The sequence below is a fragment of the Pan troglodytes genome, chromosome 19 (genome assembly GCF_028858775.2).
Source record: "Pan troglodytes isolate AG18354 chromosome 19, NHGRI_mPanTro3-v2.0_pri, whole genome shotgun sequence".
NCBI classification, from domain to species: domain Eukaryota; kingdom Metazoa; phylum Chordata; class Mammalia; order Primates; family Hominidae; genus Pan; species Pan troglodytes.
In genome coordinates this window covers 29,834,519-29,857,252 of record NC_072417.2, presented here as the reverse complement: position 1 = coordinate 29,857,252, position 22,734 = coordinate 29,834,519, and the positions used below count along the sequence as shown (strand labels likewise).

Sequence of the window (22,734 nt, the reverse complement as noted above, 5' to 3'; positions counted from 1 at the left end):
GTAGATAAGGAGGAACTACTGTATGACAGACTTACTCCATTTATCTAGATTTTCTTCGTTTCATTCAATGTATATTTATTAAATCCCTACTATATGTCAGATACCAGGAAAAACCACAAATGAAAAAGAATGAATCATAATTACTGGATCTTTTTTTTTTTTTTTTTTTTTGAGTAGAAGTCTCTTGTCCCCCAGGCTGGAGTGCAATGGCGTGATCTTGGCTCACTGCAACCTCTGCCTCCCAGGTTCAAGCAATTCTCCCACCTCAGCCTCCCGGGTAGCTAGGATTACAGGCGCCTACCACCACACCCAGCTAATTTTTGTACTTTTTTTTTTAGTAGAGACGAGGTTTCACCATGTTGGCCAGGCTGGTCTTGAACTCCTGACCCTAGGTGAGCCGCCCGCCTCGGCCTCCCAAAGTGCTGGGATTACAGCCATGAGCTACCCGTGCCCGGCCCCTCAAGGATCTTAAGATTCCATTGAAAAGTAGTACAGACATGACACAAACAAATAATTGCAATATGGTGTGGTTACATTAATGACAGGCAATAGAGTGGAAAGTACATGGACCCTAGATCCAAACCGCCTGGGTTTGAATCCTGGCTCTAACATTTATCAGTTTTATTACCTAAAGTAGATACCCTCTCTGTGCCTACGGTTGTTCTCTATGTGAACATGTAATGCACTTAGTGCCTGGTATAGAGTAAACACTAAACTCATCATTATTTTTATAATTATCACTATTAAACATTATATTATGAAAAATGTTTCACTTGGTTAGGCACCTAACCTGAACTGGAGGTTAAAAAGAAGATAAAACGTTCCCTCTATAGTCAGCAATAAGCCAACTAAATTCCTAAAACAGCAGTCACTAAAGCAATCCATATCACCTTAAGGCTATTTAAATAACGTTTTAAAACTTACCAAATATAACTAAGACAAAATTTAAAACTATTCTACACTCATATACTTTGTATGTAGCCATATGGAAACCTACACAGGTTCTTTATCAGACAGCCCCTCAATATTATTCAAAACCAACAAATGTAAAAATGAAAGAATGCAAATACACTGCAAACTTCATGTTCTTTATCTCTGATTTGCACTAAAAAGGAATAAAGGGGCTGGCTAACTATCACTTGCTCCTTCTAATGCTGACATTTATTTGGCTCCAGTTTGAACTAATGATACTTAAGGGTTGTTTATTTGAGAATGGGTCTATCCTGCATAGAAACCAGAATATACTTCACAGATAAGCATAGAAATCCAAACAAGGGCCAGGCACAGTGGCTCATATCTGTAATCCCAGCACTTTGGGAAGCTGAGTAGGAGGACTGCTTGAGTCTTGGAGTCTGAGACCAGCCTGGGGAACATTGCAAAACCCCATCTCTACAAAAATTAAAAAATTAGCCAGGTGTGGTGGCACATGCCTGCCATCCCAGCTCTCCGGGAGGCTGTGGCGGGAGAGTAACTTGAGCCCAGGAGGCTGCAGTAAGCCATGACTGCGCCACTGCATTCCAGCCTGGATGACAGAGAAAGACCTGTCTCAAAAAAAAAAAAAAAAAAAAAAAAAGAAATCCCAACAAACAAGATCAGAAATTAGAAACTTAAGACTTTTGTCTTAATGTTAACACTATATAAACTCTTCCTCTTTGAAAAATATGCCCTCTGTTTGTCACTATTGTCTTGGCAATTTGTTATACTTTCTCACAAGCAAAGAAACCTATTTCAGACTTGCGTTCACACTTATCAAACTATCACTTAAACAGAGTATTTAAGGTCTGGTGCAGTGGTTCACACCTGTAATCCCAGCACTTTGGGAGGCCAAGGTGGGCGTCAACAGTTTGAGAGCAGCCTGGCCAAAATGGGGAAACCCCATCTCTACAAAAATTTAAAAATTAGCCAGGTTTGGTGGCACACACCTGTAATCCCAGCGACTTGGGAGGCTGAGGCACAAGAATCGCTTCAACCCAGGAGATGGAGGCTGTAGTGAGCCGAGATAGTGCCACTGCACTCCAGCCTGGGCAATAAGAGTGAGACTCTATCTCAAATAATAATAATAATATTTAATAAAAACTCTTTGAATGATACAAATTACCACTTAGGCAAAAAGAACCTTGGTATTTACAGGGGTAAAAAGTTCAAATAAATAATAAACTTCATTTATTATTATATATAAACCAAGGAAATTTATTATATACAAGGGAATCACTGTTCAGACAATGAGCTGAGGGGCCAGAATTTGTGAGACAGAAGGGGTCCTTTTCACACAACATTTACTTGAAGTTTCACAATAATCAAAGGTATCTGCTTTTAGCCCAGTTATTCATGTATACACATCAACAAGATTTAAATTAACCAAAATGTTAAATGTTTATTAAGCAGCCACCATATAATGTAGGTTTTGGAACTCGTATTTAAATGGAAGAGTATATCTTTAGAGTAAAGTTCCATTGAGAAATAGAAAAGTCTGTAAAACCAGGTCTTGTCTTATAACAAGAAACTGATACTGACTTCTGTAACAAAGCTAAATAGTCTCTTGATGTGTAGTTGGCACAATTCCAGAAATCTAAACTACTAGCAAATTTGCTTATATCTGGTATAACTGGGCCGGGCGTGGTGGCTCATGCCTGTAATCCCAGCACTTTGGGAGGCCGAGGTAGGTGGATCACCTGAGGTCTCGAGTTCGAGACCAGGCTGGCCAACATGGTGAAACCCTGTCTCTACTAAAAATACAAAAATTAGCTGGGCGTGGTGGTGCACACCTGTGATCCCAGCTACTCGGGAGGCTGAGGCAGGAGAATTGCTTGAACCTGGGAGGCAGAGGTTGCAGTGAGCAAGATCATGCCATCGCACTCCAGCCTGGGCAACAAGAGTGAAACTCTGTCTCAAAAAAAAAAATACATATATATATATATATATATATATATCTGGTATAACCGTTACTATATCTAAAGAAAGGGATGAGAAACAAACCTTTAATTTCTACTTGAAATGATCTTTCATTTTTGCAAAGAGAAAAGGGTACATAACTAATATCCAAACAGAGTTAATAAAAGCCTATTAAGGATTATTTTAAAACAAGTTCTTTAAAAAAAAAAAAAAAAGAAAGTTCTACTAGTTGCAGTGAGCCGATATTGCGCCACTGTACTCCAGCCTGGGCAATACAGCAAGACTCCATCTCAAAAAAAAAAAAAAAAAAAACAGACACATGCCCATAGGTCTTTTAGGATGACTGCACATATCACAAAAAAATGGCCTTTTTCTTCAAATAAAAACTTACACAAAGAAGCAACAATTGGCCAGGCACAGTGGCTCACACCTTTAATCCCAGCACTTTTGGAGGCCGAGGCGGGCAGATCACAAGGTCAGGAGATCGAGACCATCCTGGCTAATACGGTAAAACCCCGTCTCTACCAAAAATACAAAAATTAGCTGGGCGTGGCGGCGTGCGCCTGTAGCCCCAGCTGCTGGGGAGGTCGAGGCAGGAGAATGGCGTGAACCCGGGAGGCAGAGCTTGCAGTGAGGCGAGACTGCGCCACTGCACTCCAGCCTGGGCGACAGAGCGAGACTCCATCTCAAAAAGAAAAAAAAAAAAAAAATTAAAAGAAGCAACAATTTCATGCCTTAAAAGTAATTTTCTGATTTTACTTTTATCTTCTTTTTATTATATATATATATACACACACATACATGTGGAAGGCCAAATCTATCCCTGTTCCCAATCCAAACTTTTTTTTTTTTTTTTTTGAGACAGAGTCTTGCTCTGTCGCCCAGGCTGGTGTGCAGTGGCACAATTTCCGCTCACTGCAACTTCCGCCTCCCGGGTTCAGGCGATTCTCCTGCCTTCAGCCTCCCAAGTAGCTGGAATTACAGGTGCCTGCCACCACGCCCAGCTAATTTTTGTGTTTTTAGTAGAGACGGTGTTTCACCATGTTGGCCAGGCTGTTCTCAAACTCCTGACCACAGGTGATCCGCCCACCTAGCCCTCCCAAAATGCTGGGATTATAGGTGTGAGCCACCACACCTGGCTGCCCCCAATTCAAACTTTAACAACTCATACAACTTCCCATTCTCTTAAACTCTAAAATTACATGGGCTTACACATGACTTCAGGTTTTTTCCTGTTGCTGTGGTAGAAAAGTGTTGAGAAATGTACCTTAGCTAGTTCTGAAGGAAAATATTTTTTTTTTGAGACAGAGTCTCTGTCACCCAGGCTGGCGTGCAGTGGCACGATCCTGGCTCACTGCAACCTCTGCCTCCCGGGTTCAAGCAATTCTCTGCCTCAGCCTCCTGAGTAGCTGGGATTACAGGCACCCGCCACCACACCCAGCTAATTTTTTTATTTTTAGTAGAGATGGGGTTTCACCATCTTCGCCAGGCTGGTCTTGAACTTCTGACGTCATGATCCACCCGCCACAGCCTCCCAAAGTGCTGGGATTACAGGCGTGAGCCACCGCACCCAGCATTGAATATATATTATGTATCTAAAATAATTTAATGTTTTATCAGAATCTCTCTTCAAATCTTCTTTTCCATTAAGTTTTCATTTCTCTCCTGACTCTCTTAGCAAGAACACTAACTGGGCTTCCGTGAGATACAGATCATTATGAGCTTAGCAACATTCGGTTACACATATTCAAAACTTTTCAGTCAGGTTGGGCGCGGTGGCTCACGCCTGTAATCCCAACACTTTGGGAGGCTGAGGCGGGTGGATCACGAGGCCAGGAGTTCAAGACCAGCCTAACAAACATGGTGAAACCCCATCTCTACTAAAAATACAAAAATTAGCCGGGTGTGGTGGCACACGCCTGTAATCCCAGCTACTCAGGAGGCTGAGGCAGAAGAATTGCTTGAACCCCAGAGGTGGAGGTTGCAGCAAGCTGAGATCGTTGGGCGACAGAGCTAGACTCCATCTCAAAAAAAAAAAAAAAAGAACTTTTCAGTCACCTGAATTCTATCCCGACATTTTTAGTATAGGAAGATAAAAAACAAACTTGAGCTGAAACCATGCCAGCTGGAAGGTACACATTTATATTACTAGATCTACCTATCTACATACCACTTTAAAACCACACATCGAATTTAAACATTCTCTACCTGCAACAAAGAAAGCCTTGTTGCTTTGATATACCTGGCTAAAGTACTTCTATTTTTCTCCACAGTTAAAGAAATTAAATAATCACTCTTTCATTTACCAGACAATTTTTTAAAAGCTGGCACTCATTCAAGTCCATTTGAAGAATCTGTTCTTCCAGCAGTTTGATCTAATTTACATTACAATCAATTGAACTGAAGTACTTCTTGGGAACAGTATGTTCAACTGCTACTACTTTGACTTTCTATAGACAAAATAGTTTAAGAAAAAATCATAAATGTTATGAGGCCTTAAAATGAAACTTCTTTTCAGTATAATGTAAAGGAGAGAGGAAATCAAAATATAAAATGTAAGTTAAAAGATCAAATGTGTAAATTATTTTATTTTATTTATTTTATTTTTTTTTTTTTTGAGACGGAGTCTCGCTCTGTCGCCCAGGCTGGAGTGCGGTGGCGCGATCTCGGCTCACTGCAAGCTCCGCCTCCCGGGTTCACGCCATTCTCCTGCCTCAACCTCCCGAGTAGCTGGGACCACAGGCACCCGCCACCACGCCAGGCTAATTTTTTGTATTTTTAGTAGAGACAGGGTTTCGCCGAGTTAGCCAGGATGGTCTCGATCTCCTGACCTTGTGATCCGCCCACCTGGGCCTCCCAAAGTGCTGGGATTACAGGCGTGAGCCACCGCGCCCGGCCTTAAGTTATTTTTTATTAAAGAAGTCTCAGAGTAACCAATAACCATTTTGACAAGGAATGTCTAGGTGAAATCAGAAGTAAAAAGGCAACCAGGTGTGGTGGCTCTTGCCTGTAATCCCAGCAACCTGCGAGGCCGAAGAGGTCGGATCCCTTGAGCCCAGGAGTTCAAGACCAGCCTGGGCAATATAGGAAGACCCCCCATATCTATAAAAAAATACAAATACGAATATTAGCCAGGCATGGTGGTACACGCCTGTAATATCAGCTACTTGGGAGGGTGAGGTGGGAGGATGGCTTGAGACCAGGAGACAGAGGTTGTGGTAGTTGAGATCATGCCACTGCCCCCCAGCCTGGGTGACAGAGCGAGACTCTCTCAAAAAAAAAGTAAAAAGCAATCCAGCTCCAATACTGATGTACTTGTAAGAGTTTATGCCAAACTTGGTATCTATTTAAAAAGCAGCTCATACGGGAATAAGATTTCCAGTCAAAATGGACTACTTTCATACTAAAATTATAAGATCTAAAACAGTTCTCATTTTATAGACACTAACGGAGTTCCACATTCTATACCATGTTTCTTTTTAGCATGTTCTTCCCCTGTAACTAACTCTATTATTTAGCTTCTAATCTTCATATTGTCTCATAAAGCAAATGTTTTTCTCTGAATTAGGAGTATGATTTATCTCAATTTTAAACTATAGTACAAAAAGAAAAAAAACTTTAAGAAAAACATAAAAACGAAGCCTCTTTGAGGAGCCTTTCATGTTCAAAGTACTTACTTTTTCAAATAACTCATCAGCTTTATTATGCATATTATATTCATTTTATACTTATGAAAATATGATTTCCCTAGTACCACAAAATAAGTTAATCTTGGAAGTAGAATTTTAATTGTGACATTTGGCCGGGTGTGGTGGCTCACATCTGTAATCCCAGCACTTTGGGAGGCAGGCAGATCACCTGAGATCAGGAGTTCAAGACCAGCCTGGCCAACATAGCAAAACCCTGTCTCTACTAAAAATACAAAAATTAGCTAGGTATGATGGTGGACACCTGTAATCTCAGCCACTCAGGAGGCTGAGGCAGGGAGAACTGCTTGAACCCACGAGGCAGAGATAGCAGTGAGCTTAGATGACGCCACTGCACTCCAGCCTGGGCATCAGAGCAAGACTCTGTCTCAAAAAAAATAAAAATAAAAATAAATTTAAAAGTAAAGTAAATTGTGACATTTATTTCACAATACTGTTAGGTTATACTATTCAATATTTCCCATAAACATTTTACCCTTTTTCTTTTTCTTTTTTTGAGTCAGGGTCTCACTCTGTCGCACAGGCTGGAGTGCAGCGGCGCAGTCATGGCTCACTGCAGCCTCGGCCACCTGGGCTCAATAGATCCTCCCACCTCAGCCTCCCAAATAGCTGGGACTACAGGCACGCACCACTATGCCTAGCTAATATTTTTGTTTGTTTGTTTGTTTTTGTTTCGCCATGTGGCCCAGGCTGGTCTCAAACTCATGGGCTCAGGGATCTGCTCGCCTCAGCCTCCCAAAGTGCTGGGATTATAGGCGTGAGCCACTTCACCCAGCTGAATTTACCCATTTCTAAAGTAACAAACATTGAAGTCTTAACCTGAAAATGTCTCTCTCTCTCTCTCTCTCTCACACACACACACACCCGCCCCCCACATATGCACATGCAGACAGCAAATTAAAATGGAAAACAGCTCTTACCTTCATCTCCTTCTGGTGCATATGAAGCTGTAATAATATCAATATCAGCACAATTCATCACAATCTGATTAGTCGCCTGCCTCACCTAAGGGGAAAAGGAAAATCAACAGTGTCAGAAATAGCCTAGATTAATAGTATATACAACTTGGCCAGGTGTGTTGGCACACACCTGTAATCCCAGCACTTTGGGAGGCTAAGCAAAGAGGATCCCTTGAGCCCAGGAGTTTGAGACCAGCCTGGAAAACATGGCGAAACCCCATCTCTACAAAAAATACAAAAATTGGCCAGGAGTTGTGATGTGTGCCTATAGTCCCAGCTACTCGGGAGGTTGAAGTGGGAGGACTGCTTGAGCCCAGGAGGTTGAGGCTGCAATAAGCTGTGATTGTGCAGCTGCACTCCATCCTGGGCAACTGAGCAAGACTCTGTGTCTCTCAAATAATAATAATAATGATGTTCGTAAGACTTGAACTAATATCACAGTCAATTTTTTAAAATCCAGACTTCGCTAAAACCTAGACTGAGAATTTATGCATCAATGGTACAAACAAATGAAGTTTTAATAATCCAAAGCAACTCATATTTTCCAAATTATATTAAAAACAATAATGGATGTTTAAGTATTTCACATCACTTACATCTAACCAATGAGCCAAATAAAATAATGTTTTCTACTTAAACTTTGATTTTAAACTATTAAAGGGCTGGGCACAGTGGCTCATGCCTGTAATCCCAACACTTTGGGAGGCTGAGGCAGGAGGATTACTTGAGGTCAAAAATTCAAGACCAGCTTGGGCAACACAGTGAGACAAAAAAAAATTTTAAATTAGGAGGGTGTGATGGTACCCACCTATAGTCCTAACTACTGGAGAGGCTGAGGGAGGAGGATCCCTTAAGCCCAGGAGGTCAAGCAAGGCTGCAGTGAGCTATGATTACATCACTGACCTCCGGCCTGAACAACAGAGTGAGCCTCTGTCTCAAAAAATAAAAATAGGCTGGGGGCATCGGCTCACACCTGTAATCTTGGCACCTTGGGAGGCCGAGGCAGGCGGATCACTTGAGGTCAGGAGTTTGAGATCAGCCTGGCCAACATGGTGTAACCCCATCTCTACTAAAAATTAGCCAGGTCTGGTGGCACACACCTGTAATCCCAGCTACTCACGATGCAGGGGCAGGAGAATCACTTGAACCCAGGAGGTGAGCTTGCAATGGGCCGAGATCGCACCATTGCACTGCAGCCTGGGCGACAGAGTGAGCCTACGTCTCAAAAAAAAAAAAAAAAGAATACAAAAATCAGCCAGGCAAGGTGGCATAGGCCTGTAATTCCAGCTACTCAGGGGGCTGAGGCACGATAATTGCTTAAACCCGGGAGGCAGAGATTGCAGTGGGCTGAAATCCTGCCACTACACTCCAGCCTGGTAACAGAGTGAAACTCTATCTCAAAATAAATAAATAAATAAATAAATACGTTTAATTTCATAAAAATCTTAATTAGGAAACATTTCTTACAACATATTGCAATAATTATATATTCTAACCTGCACATCAAACTCACCATGAGGCCTTCTGTGAGGATAGAGGAAGAAGGCTGACACTATAAATTATGTCAAAACTTTATACAATAACTCTTACCACCGAGTGTGGTGGCTCACACCTGTAATCCTAGCACTTTTGGAGGGTCAGGCAGGCAGATCACTTGAGGCCAGGAATTCAAGACCAGCCTGGCTGACATAGAGAGTAGAGAGACCCCATCTCCACTAAAAATACAAAAATTAAGGCCGGGCACGGTGGCTCACGCCTGTAATCCCAGCACTTTGGGAGGCCGAGGCAGGCGGATCATGAGGTCAGGAGATCGAGACCATCCTGGCTAACATGGTGAAACCCCGTCTCTGCTAAAAATACAAAAAATTAGCCGGGCATGGTGGCAGGTGCCTGTAGTCCCAGCTACTCGGGAGGCTGAGGCAGGAGAATGATGTGAACCTGGGAGGCGGAGCTTGCAGTGAGCGGAGATTGTGCCACCGCGCTCCAGCCTGAGCAACAGAGCAAGACTCTGTCTCAAAAATAAATAAACAAACAAACTAGCATCTTGGTCCATGTTTTCCTGTGCACACATGAGAGAATTTTTCCATGGAAAGGAACCTAATAGTGGACTTTCTGGATTGTTGGACATAAATCTTCAACTTTACCAAGAACTGCCAAATTATCCTCTAGAGTGGTGTCAACTGACATTCCCATGAGCAAAGAATGAAGAAATCCCACTTTCAGCATGTTCTGAAAAACTTTAATATTTTTGACAATCTAATGGGTATTAAATGATATTCCTGGCCAGGCACAGTGGCTCACGCCTGTAATCCCAGCACTTTGGGAGGCTGAGGTGGGTGGATCACTTGAGGTCAGGAGTTCAACACCAGCCTGACCAACATGGTGAAACCCCATTTCTACCAAAAAAAAAAAAAAAAAAAAAAATTAGCCAGGCCTGTGGTGCGTGCCTGTAATCCCAGCTACTTGGAAGGCTGAAGCAGAAGAATCACTTGAACCCAGGCAGTGGAGGTTGCAGTGAGCTAGATTGAGCCATTGCACTCCAGCCTGGGCAACAAGAGCAAAACTTTGCCTCAAAAATTAAAAAAAAAAAAAAATTTTTTTTACTGATAGTCCATTGGTTTAACCAGAATTTCGCTGATTACTAATAACATTGGTTACTATGCATCTTTTCTCATGTGTGTGTGTGTGTGTGTGCGCGCCATTAAGTTTTTCCACTGTGAACTGCTTGTTTAACACTCTTGTGCATTTTTCTTTTTCTTTTTTTTTTTTTTTGAGATGGAGTCTCGCTCTCTCGCCCAGGCTGGAGTGCAATGATGAGATCTTGGCTCACTGCAACCTCCATCTCCTAGGTTCAAGCGATTCTCCTGCCTCAGCCTCCTGAGTAGCTGGGATTACAGGTGTGCACCACCACACCCATCTAATTTTTGTATTTTTAGTAGAGATGGGGTTTCACCTTGTTGGTCAGGCTGGTCTCAAACTCCTGACCTCGTGATTCGCCCGTCTCAGCCTCCCAAAGTGCTGAGATTACAGACGTGAGCCACCACGCCCGGCCTCTTGTGCATTTTTCAATTTAGTCATAACCTTGCTTATATGCATTTATTTTGTTGTTTTAAACAAAACTTCAAATTCATTTCCAGACATTTGAATGTTCTAAATCTAAAATAACAAAAACACAGATGCCCTAAATCACAAAGAAATGTTTCCTGAGGCAGGTAAGTGTAGCAAGCCATGTGGAAGCTGTGCACAACCCCTTAAAAGAAGGAGATGGTAGCCATTTCTTGGAGCCAAAGAATTATCGCTATGGTGACTGGCAGGTTTAGTGCTGACAGATCTTCCAATTTTTTTTCTTTTTTTGAGACGGAGTTTCGCTCTTGTTGCGCAGGCTGGAGTGCAATGGCGTGATCTCGGCTCACCGCAACCTCCGCCTCCCAGGTTCAAGCGATTTTCCTGCCTCAGTCTCCCTAGTAGCTGGGATTACAGGCATGTGCCACCACGCCTGGTAAATTTTGTATTTCTAGTAGAGACGGGGTTTCTCCATGTTGGTCAGGCTGGTCTCGAACTCCCGACCTCAGGTGATCTGACCGCCTCGGCCTCCCAAAGTGCTGGGATTACAGGCATGAGCCACCGCACCTGGCCTGATCTTCCAATTTTTTTAAAAAAAAGCTACAAATTCAGATTTCATGTGCAGTCTCTCTATTTTTTATTAATGGTAACTAATTCAAGTTTTCAGAAACACTGTATAGACCAAACAAAATCTGTGTGCAGATCAACAATGCTCTTAGACAACTGAACATACCACAAAACTAGGTAAGAACATCAGAGTAGTACGATATCTGCATGAAAGACCTGTATATGGGTAATCATTTATTAATAACCAATACATATTTAAACATGATTAGCTGGCAACTAAAATTACCTGCCTAAATGAGAGACAGTAAATTACAAAGTCTATAATGAGCTATTCAAAATCTGTAACACATAAAGTGAAACTACTTTGGCTCACAAAAAAAATGCTTCTCATAAATCTTCATGTTTCAAAACAAAGATGTCATTTAATGAATGGCTTATCTTTTAAGCAGCAATATTCCTTCACACTATTTCACCAAAACATACCTAAATAGCACTAAAACCTTTGTGTCCAACTGGCGATTTATAGCACTAAAGTTGAACAAAAAAACAAAAAGAATTCTTTGCCTATTCAGAAGTTGACTTAAAAATTCAGAAACATGGCTGGGCACGGCAGCTCATGCCTGTAATCCCAGCACTTTGGGAGGCCAAGGTGGGTGGATCACGAGGTCAGGGGTTCGAGACCAGCCTGGCTAACATGGTGAAACCCCATCTCTACTAAAAATACAAAGATTAGCTGGGCGTGGTGGCAGGCACCTGTAATCCCAGCTACTCGGGAGGCTGAGGCAGGAGAATCGCTTGAACCCAGGAGGCGGAGGTTGCAGTGAGCCGAAATCGCGCCACTGCACTCCAACCTGGGCGACAAAAGCAAGACTCCATCTTAAAAAAAAAAAAAATCAGAAACACAAAGAAATGAAGCACTTACTGGGGTATGCTCCAATGGGTAAAATGAATAAAAACCTTTCTGAGTTTGAAGTTTATGCCAGCAAAATAATAACTGTGGTTTAGTTACTGGTCTTAATCATTACCTAGGCAACCACACTTTCATCCATCAACATCTACAGTGAATTTCACAGTAGCCAAGCAGTTAATCCACCAATGTCAAGATACCTGTACAACATTATACATGCCAAATCACACAGCACATTACTACTGCAACCATTTGAGAGAAAGTATTTGTGCATTTTGGAAAGGCACCATGCACAACATCCAATTTCAAGTACCTTCCAACTCCTCCTGTGTTTAAGGGAAACTCATCTATTTATACTAATGAATTAAGCTGTTTCTGGAATTGCTACTAATTTTTTTTTTCCAGGATACTACCATTTCTGGAAGGGTGGGAGGGAGGAACCAAAGGAACAAAGGTACTTATCTTAAAAATAGAAATCCATTCACATTTTAAAAATTGGTCAGCATCTTGTCTTATATTAGAGATGCACTTATTTAAAAAGTTGACCAATAATGGGATAATCTATGTAAAGTCTCTGTTTTAGCACTTAGTGCCTCATATGTAGTCATCACTTAATAGATGTTAAGACATACACATACACACACACAGGTTAAATTGTGCTCTCATATCATCTAACAGCATTCACCTAACAGTTTATAAAAACTATGTATTGTATTATATGGCACTTTGGATATCAGCATATGTGTACTACCCCAAGAAGGTAATTTAAAATATCTGTCTGGACATAAGTGTATGTGCTGACTACAACGCAGTATAACACTGCTCTTTGTGATGCTGCTCTTCCAACAGTAGTGCTGACCTGATGGTGTAGTACATGAGTTCTCACCTTTGACACCTTCATGTTAGTAAATATTAGCTGTGTGTTCCACTATCAAAAAAACAGGTAATAATTCAAAGAAATTTCAGCATTAAAATCTTCAGTTTCCCAGTTTAAAACACAAGTGAAACAAGGTTGGCATATAAAAGTGCACTGATAACAAGCTCATTTTCAATTTTTCTACTTGATGTTATTAAAGGATAGAATGTTAGTGTATCCTTGCTTTGTTTCAAACCCAGGATTAAGTCTTCTTGGCCTCCTATATAGACTGCACTTCAACTGAGCCAAATACTAAGTAAGGGCTGTACCAAAGAGGCAGCTTGACGCCTGGTAACAACTTTACAATGGAAGTTTCCTATGAGCTAGGGAGGCAGAAATCGGAGATAACATTTTCCTGAATGAGTCTTTACTATAGTCACTCAGGAACATATCTTACATGTACGATAGTAAGACTCAAGAGGGTTTTTTTCTGATTGTCAATGTCCTGAGACTTCAGTAAAAGAAAACCTCCAGTGTGACAATTCCAAATGCCAGTCTGAAGCCTGAGTCAATTTGCCTAATAAAACTGATTTCACCATTAAAATAGCAATAATTGTTGCCTTAGTGGAACAGTTCTATAATAGCTAAAGACAAGAAGAAGCAGATAATTAGTAAACTCAAGTTGAGCCAAGTTTTCTAACAAGAAACACTGAAAAGAGCCATTTGCAGAAGGTCAAAAATAATTACCATTAATGTAAAAATGCAAAAGGCACAGAATATTGGTATGTGATGTTTGTGGCTACTAATATGCAATTAAAGTTTTAAACTATACATAGGAATAAAAAGGAATAATACGCACCTACCTGAAGAAAGAAGTTACTTCTAGAGGCAGGGTGGGACGAGATGGAAATGGGCTTTAGTGGTATCTGTGACATTTTATTCCCCCCCAAAAAAAGCATGCACAGTCTGATGAAAATGGGGCAAAATGTTAACATCTGTTTAATCTCATAGTGTGTGACTTTCTTGTATTTCTAAAATATTTCCTAATTTAAAATAAAATTTTAAAGAGATTACAAGTGACCAAATAAACCAAGAACCACATACTTGTATGGTGTTCAAAACAAAATCACTAAAATCTAGAGAACTAATCTCAGTTAACAACAAAAGCCATCCGAAGGCTCAGTTATTTCCCACTGACTCACATACAGATTAGAGTAAGATTTACTTCACAATAAGAGCAGGCTCATTTACGTGGCAAAGTTCAGAGAAGCTTCACAGATAATTTACTACTCAAGACCACATTTACCCAGGTTGTATCAGAGTATCAGTTGTATCTAGAACCAGGAAGCTAAAAAGAAAGAAAGAAAAAAAAAAAGGCCTGGATGAAAAGCCAAAATAGGTGATACAAAGTCCATACAATAAAACGCATACCCTTTACTCAGAAGAGAATCCAACAAACTCTCACACAGCAATTGATTTTTTAGCCCAAACAAGCTTGTTTATCTGGCTACTAAGGCTTCTTCAGATGAAGTTCAGTAAAATACAAGAGGGAAGAAATTGCACAACAGGCAGCAACAAGGCACAATAAGCAGCAAGAAGAATCTGAGAGTAAGGAAAACAAAACAACTTTAAAGAACAGACACAGGCTGGCCGGGTGCGGTGGCTCAGGCCTGTAATCCCAGCACTTTGGGAGGCCGAGGCGGGTGGATCACAAGGTCAGGAGTTCGAGACCAGCCTGGCCAATATGGTGAAACCCCTTCTCTACTAAAAATTCAAAAATTAGCCTGGCATGATGGCAGGTGCCTGTAGTCCCAGCTACTTCGATGAGGCAGGAGAATCGCTTAAACCCGGGAGGCGGAGGTTGCAGTGAGCTGAGATCACGCCACTGCACTCCGGCCTTGGCGACAGAGCAAGACTGTCTCAAAAAAAAAAAAAAGAACAGATATGGACTAGGCGCGGTGGGTCATGCCTGTAATCCCAGCACTTTGGGAGGCATAGGCGGGCGGATCACCTGAGGTCGGGTGTTTGAGACCAGCCTAGCTAACATGGTGAAACCTGGTCTCTACAAAAATACAAAAATTAGCCAGGTGTGGTGGCATGCACCTGTAATCCTAGCTACTAGGGAGGCTGAGGCAGGAGAATCCCTTGAACTAGGGAAGTGGAGGTTGCAGTGAGCCGAGATTGCACCACTGCACACTCCAGCCTGGCCTAGGCAACAGAGTGAGACTCTGTCTCAAAAAAAAAAAAAAAAAAAAAAAAAAAGAACAGATATGGCTTGGCGCGGTGGCTCACACTTGTAATCCCAGCACTTTGGCAGGCGGAGGCAGGCAGATCACCTGAGGTCAGGAGTTCAAGACCAGCCTGGCCAACATGGTGAAACCCTGTCTCTACTAAAAATACAAAATTAGCCAGGCGTGGTGGTGCATGCCTGTAATCCCAGCTACTAGGGAGGCTGAGGCAGGAGAACTGCCTGAACCCGGGAGGCAGAGGTTGCAGTGAGCCGAGATTGTGCCACTGCACTCCAGCCTGGGCAACAGAGTGAAACTCCGTCTCAAAAAGAAAAAAAAAGAAAAAAAAACAGACATGAAACTGATAAATTATAGTACATAGTTTGGGGTCAATTAGAGATGTTCAGAATAAAGTTCAGTATTTAAAAAAAACAATGAAACAAACCTACACTATGAGGAATTGCAAAGCATAAAAAGATAATGTATTTTAGAAATATTTCCATTCAGATTAGTCAACTTTTTTTTTTTTTTTAAGACAGGGTCTCGCTCTGTCACCCAGGCTGGAGTGCAATGGCGTGATCTCAGCTCACCGCAACCTCCGCTTCTCCGCTTCCCGAGTTCAAGCAATTCTCCTGTCTCAGCTTCCCGAGTAGCTGGGATTACAGGCATGTGCCACCACGCCTGGCTAATTGTTGTATTTTTTTGTAGAGATGGGGTTTCATCATGTTGTCCAGGCTGGTCTCAAACTTCTGACCTCATGATCCACCCACCTCAGCCTCCCAAAGTGCTGGGATTACAGGCGTGAGCCACCACACCCAGCCTAGTAAACTTTTTAAAAAATATCTAAGGGCCTCAAAGGGTAAACTTCAGTTATCTGGAAAATTCACTGCAGAATTCATTGCCAGATGAATTAGACAAAGCTTAGCATACAAAACTATTATACTTCTTTCCTCATAGATACATTTCAAAAAACAGAAAATCTGAACAAATTCAATTCCTTATCACCAATATTTTGAATTTAATTTTATATATATGAATTTTTTTAAAGAAAATTTCTTCCTTTTTTTTTTTCCTGGAGACAGGGTCTTGCTATGTTGCCCACACTGGTATCAAACTCCTGTGCTCAAGCAATTCTCCCACCTCCACCTCCCAAAGTGCTAAGATTACAGGAGTGAGCCACAGTGTCGGCCAAAATGATTACATAGAAAATATGCAGAAAATGGCCAGGCACGGTGGCTCATGCCTGTGATCCCGGCATTTTGAGAGGCCAAGGCGGGTGGATCACCTGAGGTCAGGAGTTTGAGACCAGCCTAGTCAACATGATGAAACCCTCTCTCTACTAAAAATACAAAAAATTAGCTGGGCTTGGTGGTGCGCGCCTGTAATCCCAGCTACTCTGGAGGCTGGGGCAAGAGAAACGCTTGAGCCTGGGAGGCAGAGGTTGCGGTGAGCCGAGATCGCGCCATTGCACTCCAGCCTGGGCAACAAGAGCAAAACTCCGTCTCAAAAAAAAAAAAAAAAAAAAGAAGCCAGGCACGGTGGCTCGGTGGCTCACGCCCGTAATCCCAGCACTTTGGGAGGCTGAGGCGGGTGGATCACCGGAGGTCGGGAGTTCCAGACCAGCCTAACCAACATGGAGAAACCCCGTCTCTACTAAAAACAGAAAAAATTAGCTGGGCATGGTGGCACATGCCTGTAATCCCAGCTATTTGGGAGGCTAAGACAGGAGAATTGCCTGAACCTGGGGGGGTGGAGGCTGCAGTGAGCCGAGATCATGCCACTGCACTCCAGCCTGGGCAACAAGAGCGAAACTCCATCTCAAAAAAAAAAAAAAAAAAAAAAGAGAAAATATGCAGAATTTGGGCAAAAAATTTGTAACACAGAATTGACAATAACCATTCAGGTGCCAAATTTTTAATCTGCCAAACAAACTACTATATTGGCAACTCTTCACTTAGTGCCAATTTAGTTATCTCCAACATGAATATTTTGTTAGTAGAGGCCAGGGGTTGGCTAGGATATCCTGATTTCTGGCCTTGAATGATAAACTTAGTTTCTCTGGCACAGGTAAAATATTTCCATAAGAGAAAGCCCAGCTGGGCACGGTGGCTCACGCCTGTAATCCCAACACTTTGGGAGGCCGAGGAAGATGGAATGAGGTCAGGAGATCAAGACCATCCTGGCTAATATGGTGAAACCCCATCTCCACTAAAAATACAAAAAAATCAGCCAGGCATGGCGGCGCGTGCCTGTAGTCCCAGCTACTCAGGAGGCTGAGGCAGGAGAATTGCTTGAACCTGGGAGGCAGAGGCTGCAGTGAGCCAAGATCGCGCCACTGCACTCCAGCCTGGGTGACAGAGCAAGACTCCATCTCAAAAAAAAAAAAAAAAAAAGAATACCCAATTATTGTACCAACCACTACACACTCATAATCATAAATAGTCACACACATAAACTTATAATTCATTTTAATTAATTATCCACAAACGGAGAGGATCAAAATATGAAATATCTACAAAAGTCCACTGCTCTCAAGTATCCAGTGTAAAGGGAGGGGACAGGGAATGAAATAAATTTTGGGCCTAGAGAAACTTCTGTATAATAACAAATTTTCAAAACCAGCTAGACCACACTAATGTGAAAGACAACTAATTTTTTTTTTTTTTTTTTTTTTTTGAGACAGTCTTGCTCTGTCGCCCAGGCTGGAGTGTAGTGGCGCAATCTCAGCTCACTGCAAGCTCCGCCTCCCAGATTCACGCCATTCTCCTGCCTCAGGCTCCTGAGTAGCTGGGACTACAGGCTCCCGCCACCACGCCCAGCTAATTTTTTGTATTTTAGTAGAGATGGGGTTTCACCGTGTTAGCCAGGATGGTCTCGATCTCCTGACCTCGTGATCCGCCCGCCTCGGCCTCCCAGAGTGCTGGGATTACAGGTGTGAGCCACCGTGCCCGGCCAAGACAACTAATTTTTAAATCACTGAACATGGACTAATTTCTTCACCTTCTGCAGCAGTCCACACCCCAGGCCAGGTTAAAAATCCACTAAGTTGGCCGGGCATGGTGGCTCATGCCTATAATCCCAGCCCTTTGGGAGGCCAAGGGAAGGGGATCACCTGAGGTCAGGAGTTCGAGACCAGCCTGGCCAACATGGCAAAACCCCATCTCTACTAAAAATACAAAAATTAGTTGGGCGTGATGGCACACACCTGTAGTCCCAGCTACCCAGGAGGCTGAGGCAAGGAGACTCGCTTGAACCCGGCAGGGGGACAGGGTGGAGGCTGCAGTGAGTCGAGATCACACCACTTTACTCCAACCTGGGAGAAAGAGTGAAATTCCGTCTCAAAAAAATAAAAATAAAAAATAAAATAAATCCACTAAGTTTCTAATATGTAACCTGTACAAATACTCTGGGCTTATCGTAAAATTTTGTAACTAAAGCAACTAAGCAACTTGCATATTTTGGGTTATGTGATTCCAACTGTTAGGAAACTGATCCAATATCAGTCATAAATATAGGTTTCTACAGATAAGAATTTTGTCGCCAGGCACAGTGGCTCATGCCTGTAATCCCAGCTCTTTGGGAGGCCGAGGCAGGCAGATCACGAGGTCAGGAGGTCGAGACCACAGTAAAACCCCGTCTCTACTAAAAATACAAAAAATTAGCTGGGCACAGTGGCGGGCACCTGTAGTCCCAGCTACCTGGGAGGCTAAGGCAGGAGAATGGCGTGAACCCGGAAGGCAGAGAGCTTGCAGTGAGGCGAGATCGTGCCACTGCACACCAGCCTGGGCGACACAGCGAGACTCCATCTCAAAAAAAAAAAAAAGAATTTTGTCAATATTTTAAAATTCCCACAAGATACCACCTAATGCCACAATTTAAACGTATTGCTCTAATTCATGGATTTCAAAAACATTAATATATGCTTTTTACTTCTTACCAATGTTAATTTCTCTTTTACCCTTCCAAACATGTTAATTAGTACAATTTAAAAGTCCAATCATCCTTTAATAAAACCTGTTGGAATTCACTATTGTGTCATCTTTGTGTTGCCATCTAGCCTGAAAAGAATTTCTGGAAAAAAAGTGTTTTGAAAAGTTCATGCTACTTAAAAAATTTATTTATTTTTTATTTATTTCCTTGCATCAAATTAACAAGTCCCTGCTAATATCTAGTATATTACCATATGCTCACTCAATGGCACAAACCAGTCTTCCACAAAAGTAGAAAAGAGGTAAGGAGAAACATGTCACTGCTTGTTGTTCTATCCTGATACTTAAATCAAACTCACTTCTTTAATAAGTAATTATTTAAAAATCTATACTTTTTTCTAGACTTTTCCCAAAATATGTCTGCCTCCAAAAATTATGAATCCATTTTGGCAACTAATGGGGTAAAGAAACAAATGTTTTTTTTAATGTTAGTCTTTTCACATAATGCGAACTCATTCATCACTAGGTTCTCTTTCCCAAAGGTTTGCCAAGTCACAAGACACACTACTGTTTACAATCCCTCCCATCTGCCCCTTGCCAATATATATCAAACACTCTAGTCACTTGGCTTAAGCCACAGTTTCCCAAATAACCTTCTCAAATTCTAATTTAGACCCAAGATGCATTCGTTCTGATTCATATTCTTAATGGAAAAATTTTAAATCACCTGATTTTCACTAAGTTCTGCCTTTTGATGCTACCAAATCCTAGAGCCCTCTTGCTTTCACACCAATGCCCCAAATGTGACAGCTATAGTTATCTATCACAGATAAGTATAAAGTATAGATAACTATACTTTTAAATTCTGTACTTTTAGACATATTTTTAATCTGAGTACCGTACCCTCTTGGTTTTCAAAGACAACTACCAACATTCAATTCATTCGAGCACCAGTCTTCACTTCATTTCATTACTATATACACCATGTTCTTTAAGGTGGGAGCCTACTGATTTCCCCCGACCCCAGACTGCAGTAGGAAGAGAAATGAAACAAAATATATTTACTAACATTCTATTTACAGATAACTATCAAACAGTTCCCATTTTTATTACAGGCTTCCTGTTACATAGTATCATAAATGCCTATTGTGCAGGATGTTTGTCGGGCATCTATACTGATGGTCTCCAAAATCAAACAATACTTCAGATAATGCTGCGGGAGGAGGGAGGGGAGTATGATTCACCAAAAACTGCAGTGAAGAGTAATGGAATATTTTCACCGGTGGTATGTTATAACTAATAGCTTCTTTCTTTCCTTTTTTTTTTTTGAGACGGAGTTCACTCTGTCGCCCAGGCTGGAATGCAGGAATGCAGTGGCGCGATCTCGACTCTGCAACCTCTGCCCCCCGGGTTCAAGTGATTCTCCTGCCTTAGCCTCCCGAGTAGCTGAGATTACAGGGGCCCGCCACCACGCCCCGATAATTTTTGTATTTTTAGTAGAGACGGGGGTTTCACCATGTTGGTCAGGCTGGTCTCGAACTCCTGACCTCAAGTGCGCCCGCCTCAGCCTCCCTAAGTGCTGGGATTACAGGCATGAGCCACCGCGCCCAGCCAGCTTCTTGGGAGAGGAAGGTACTGCTAAGCAACCATCACGGTAGCAATAAATCCACCAGCTTCAAAGGCCGCAAAGCTAGGAAGATAGGTGGAAAAGCGGAGATGGGGTCCTCCTGCAGCTTCTCTAGAGGTTAGGAGAGAACAAAGTCACTGCTGCATTGTCACTTGAGGGAAAGGGGGAGGGGGCGGATCATCTTGGAAACCCAGCCCCTGGGCTGGAGCAGGCGGGGAGAAGTCAGAGAGGCTGCCTGGGATTAACATTCTCGTTCTCACCCTCTCCCGCCCTTCTAGAAGCTCCCCTCCTCGCTCCAACGCGGCGGCCAGAGTCCCAAATGACCACTCCCTCCAATCTATCACCCGAGAGGTGTAGAGAGAAACCAAAGAAAGAACTGAGTCAGGTGGTTAGGCAGAGCGGGGACTCCCATGACCTCTCCGTCCTCCCCCAACACCCTCCAGCCTCCCCCGGAACACTATCAAGCCCAGAAGGGTCCGGGGCGGGGGGGAAAGCCCCACACAGGTGTGCTCGCCGGGGAGGGGCGCAATGGCCGGGCCGCCGGCTCCCCAGAGCTCCCGCAGCGCGGCCCCAGCCCGAGCCCCAGCCTCAGCTCCGGCCACGGTCCCTGCCCCGGCCCCAGCCCCAGCCCCAGCCCCAGCAGAGCAAGGCAGAGCACGCCGAACCCGGCGCCCTGCGGCCGCCCAGCCCCGACCCGAGGCCCGCCCGCCCTCCCGGCCGGGCCCTGAGTCCAGCCCGCGGGCGCGGCCTAACTGCTCGCCCCGCAGCTTGCCCCGGGGCCCGAGGGTCGCTGTACCTGGGCGGCGGCCTCCAGCTTGCCCTCGAAGGTGAAGTCCAGCAAGTCGGGCTTGAGGCAAAGGCTGCAGTTGATGGGGGAGACATCGGCAGGCAGCCGCTCGAAGGGCCTCTTCTCCGGCATCGCGGCGAGGCCCAGGCTGTGGAGGCGGCGGCGGCGGCGAGAGGAGCGGCTGAAGACGAGAAGGAGGAGGGGAAGAGGCGAAGGGCCGAGGAAGAGCAGGCGGCGAGCGAGGGAGGGGGCGGCAGCTGCCAGCCACATCCACCGAGCGCGGGCGACCGCCGGAGGAGAGCGACCGGGGGAGCCTGGGGGGCGGGGGAGAGACCCAGCCGGAGCGCTAGGGGCTGGGAAGGAGGCGGTGCGGGCGGACTGGCGGGCGGGCTGCCTACGGGGAAGGGGGCGGAGGGGAGGGAAGGGGAGGAGGGCCCGCAAGGAGGGATGGAGAGGGGGAAGTGGTGGCGGCGGCTGCGTGCGCGGCCCCGCCGGCCGGGCGCGCCCCCGTGGAGTGCGCGCGCACGCCGGGGCAGAGGGCGGAGCGGCGAGGACGAGGGCGCGGCCGGCGGGGCGGGAGGGCGTCGGGTTGCCCGCGCGAGCGCAGGGCGGGAGGCGGGCGCTGCACCTATCGGCGCCGCTCAGGACTGGGGGCGGCCTTCCAACTGGAAGGAGCCGGGAAGGGCTTGATCAGAGGAAGGAAAGGTATAAGGAGCCCTCGGGAAACTGAAGCCTACGCAGTTGGTCAGTTCAGCCAGGGTCGCATGCATAAAATACCAGTTACAAGCAAAACCCGAAACTGGATTCTGCCTCCAGGTCAGCGAAAAGCCCTGACTTGAGGCTCTCTGGCCTCTATTCCTGTTAAGTAGCAAATTCAAAGGATGATTTGAAAGTTTTGTTATAAAACCTTTAATAGCCGGGCGCGGTGTCTCACGCCTGTAATCCCAGCACTTCGGGAGGCCGAGGCGGGCGGATCACGAGGTCAGGAGATCGAGACCATCCTGGCTAACATGGTGAAACCCCGTCTCTACTAAAAGTACAAAAAATTAGCCGGGCGTGGTGGCGGGCGCCTGTAGTCCCAGCTACTCAGGAGGCTGAGGCAGGAGAATGGCGTGAACCCGGGAGGCGGAGCTTGCAGTGAGCCGAGAGCGCGCCACTGCACTCCAGTCTGGGCGACAGAGCAAGACTCCGTCTCAAAAAAAAAAAAAAAAC

At 44.1% G+C, this 22,734-nt stretch overlaps 1 protein-coding gene across 21 annotated transcripts in view; it reads right to left on the bottom strand.

Moving 5' to 3' along the window:
• Positions 1 to 22,032, bottom strand: part of LOC745883 (puromycin-sensitive aminopeptidase-like protein) — a 95,905-nt gene extending 73,873 nt beyond the window's left edge. For 19 of the 21 annotated variants that reach the window (XR_010152884.1, XR_010152883.1, XR_010152886.1 and 16 more), the window contains exons 1-2: positions 21,532 to 22,032; positions 7,520 to 7,604 (exon numbers count right to left, since the gene is read on the bottom strand). Coding sequence is in view for 6 of the 21 variants with exons in the window: in XM_054671624.2 (XP_054527599.1) it covers positions 7,520 to 7,604; positions 21,532 to 21,792 (346 nt within the window). In the remaining 15 variants the exon portion in view is untranslated. The remainder of the gene's footprint in view (positions 1 to 7,519; positions 7,605 to 21,531) is intronic. The other 2 variants (XM_054671625.2, XM_054671623.2) reach the window with 2 other exon arrangements.
• Positions 22,033 to 22,734: the final 702 nt, after the last annotated feature.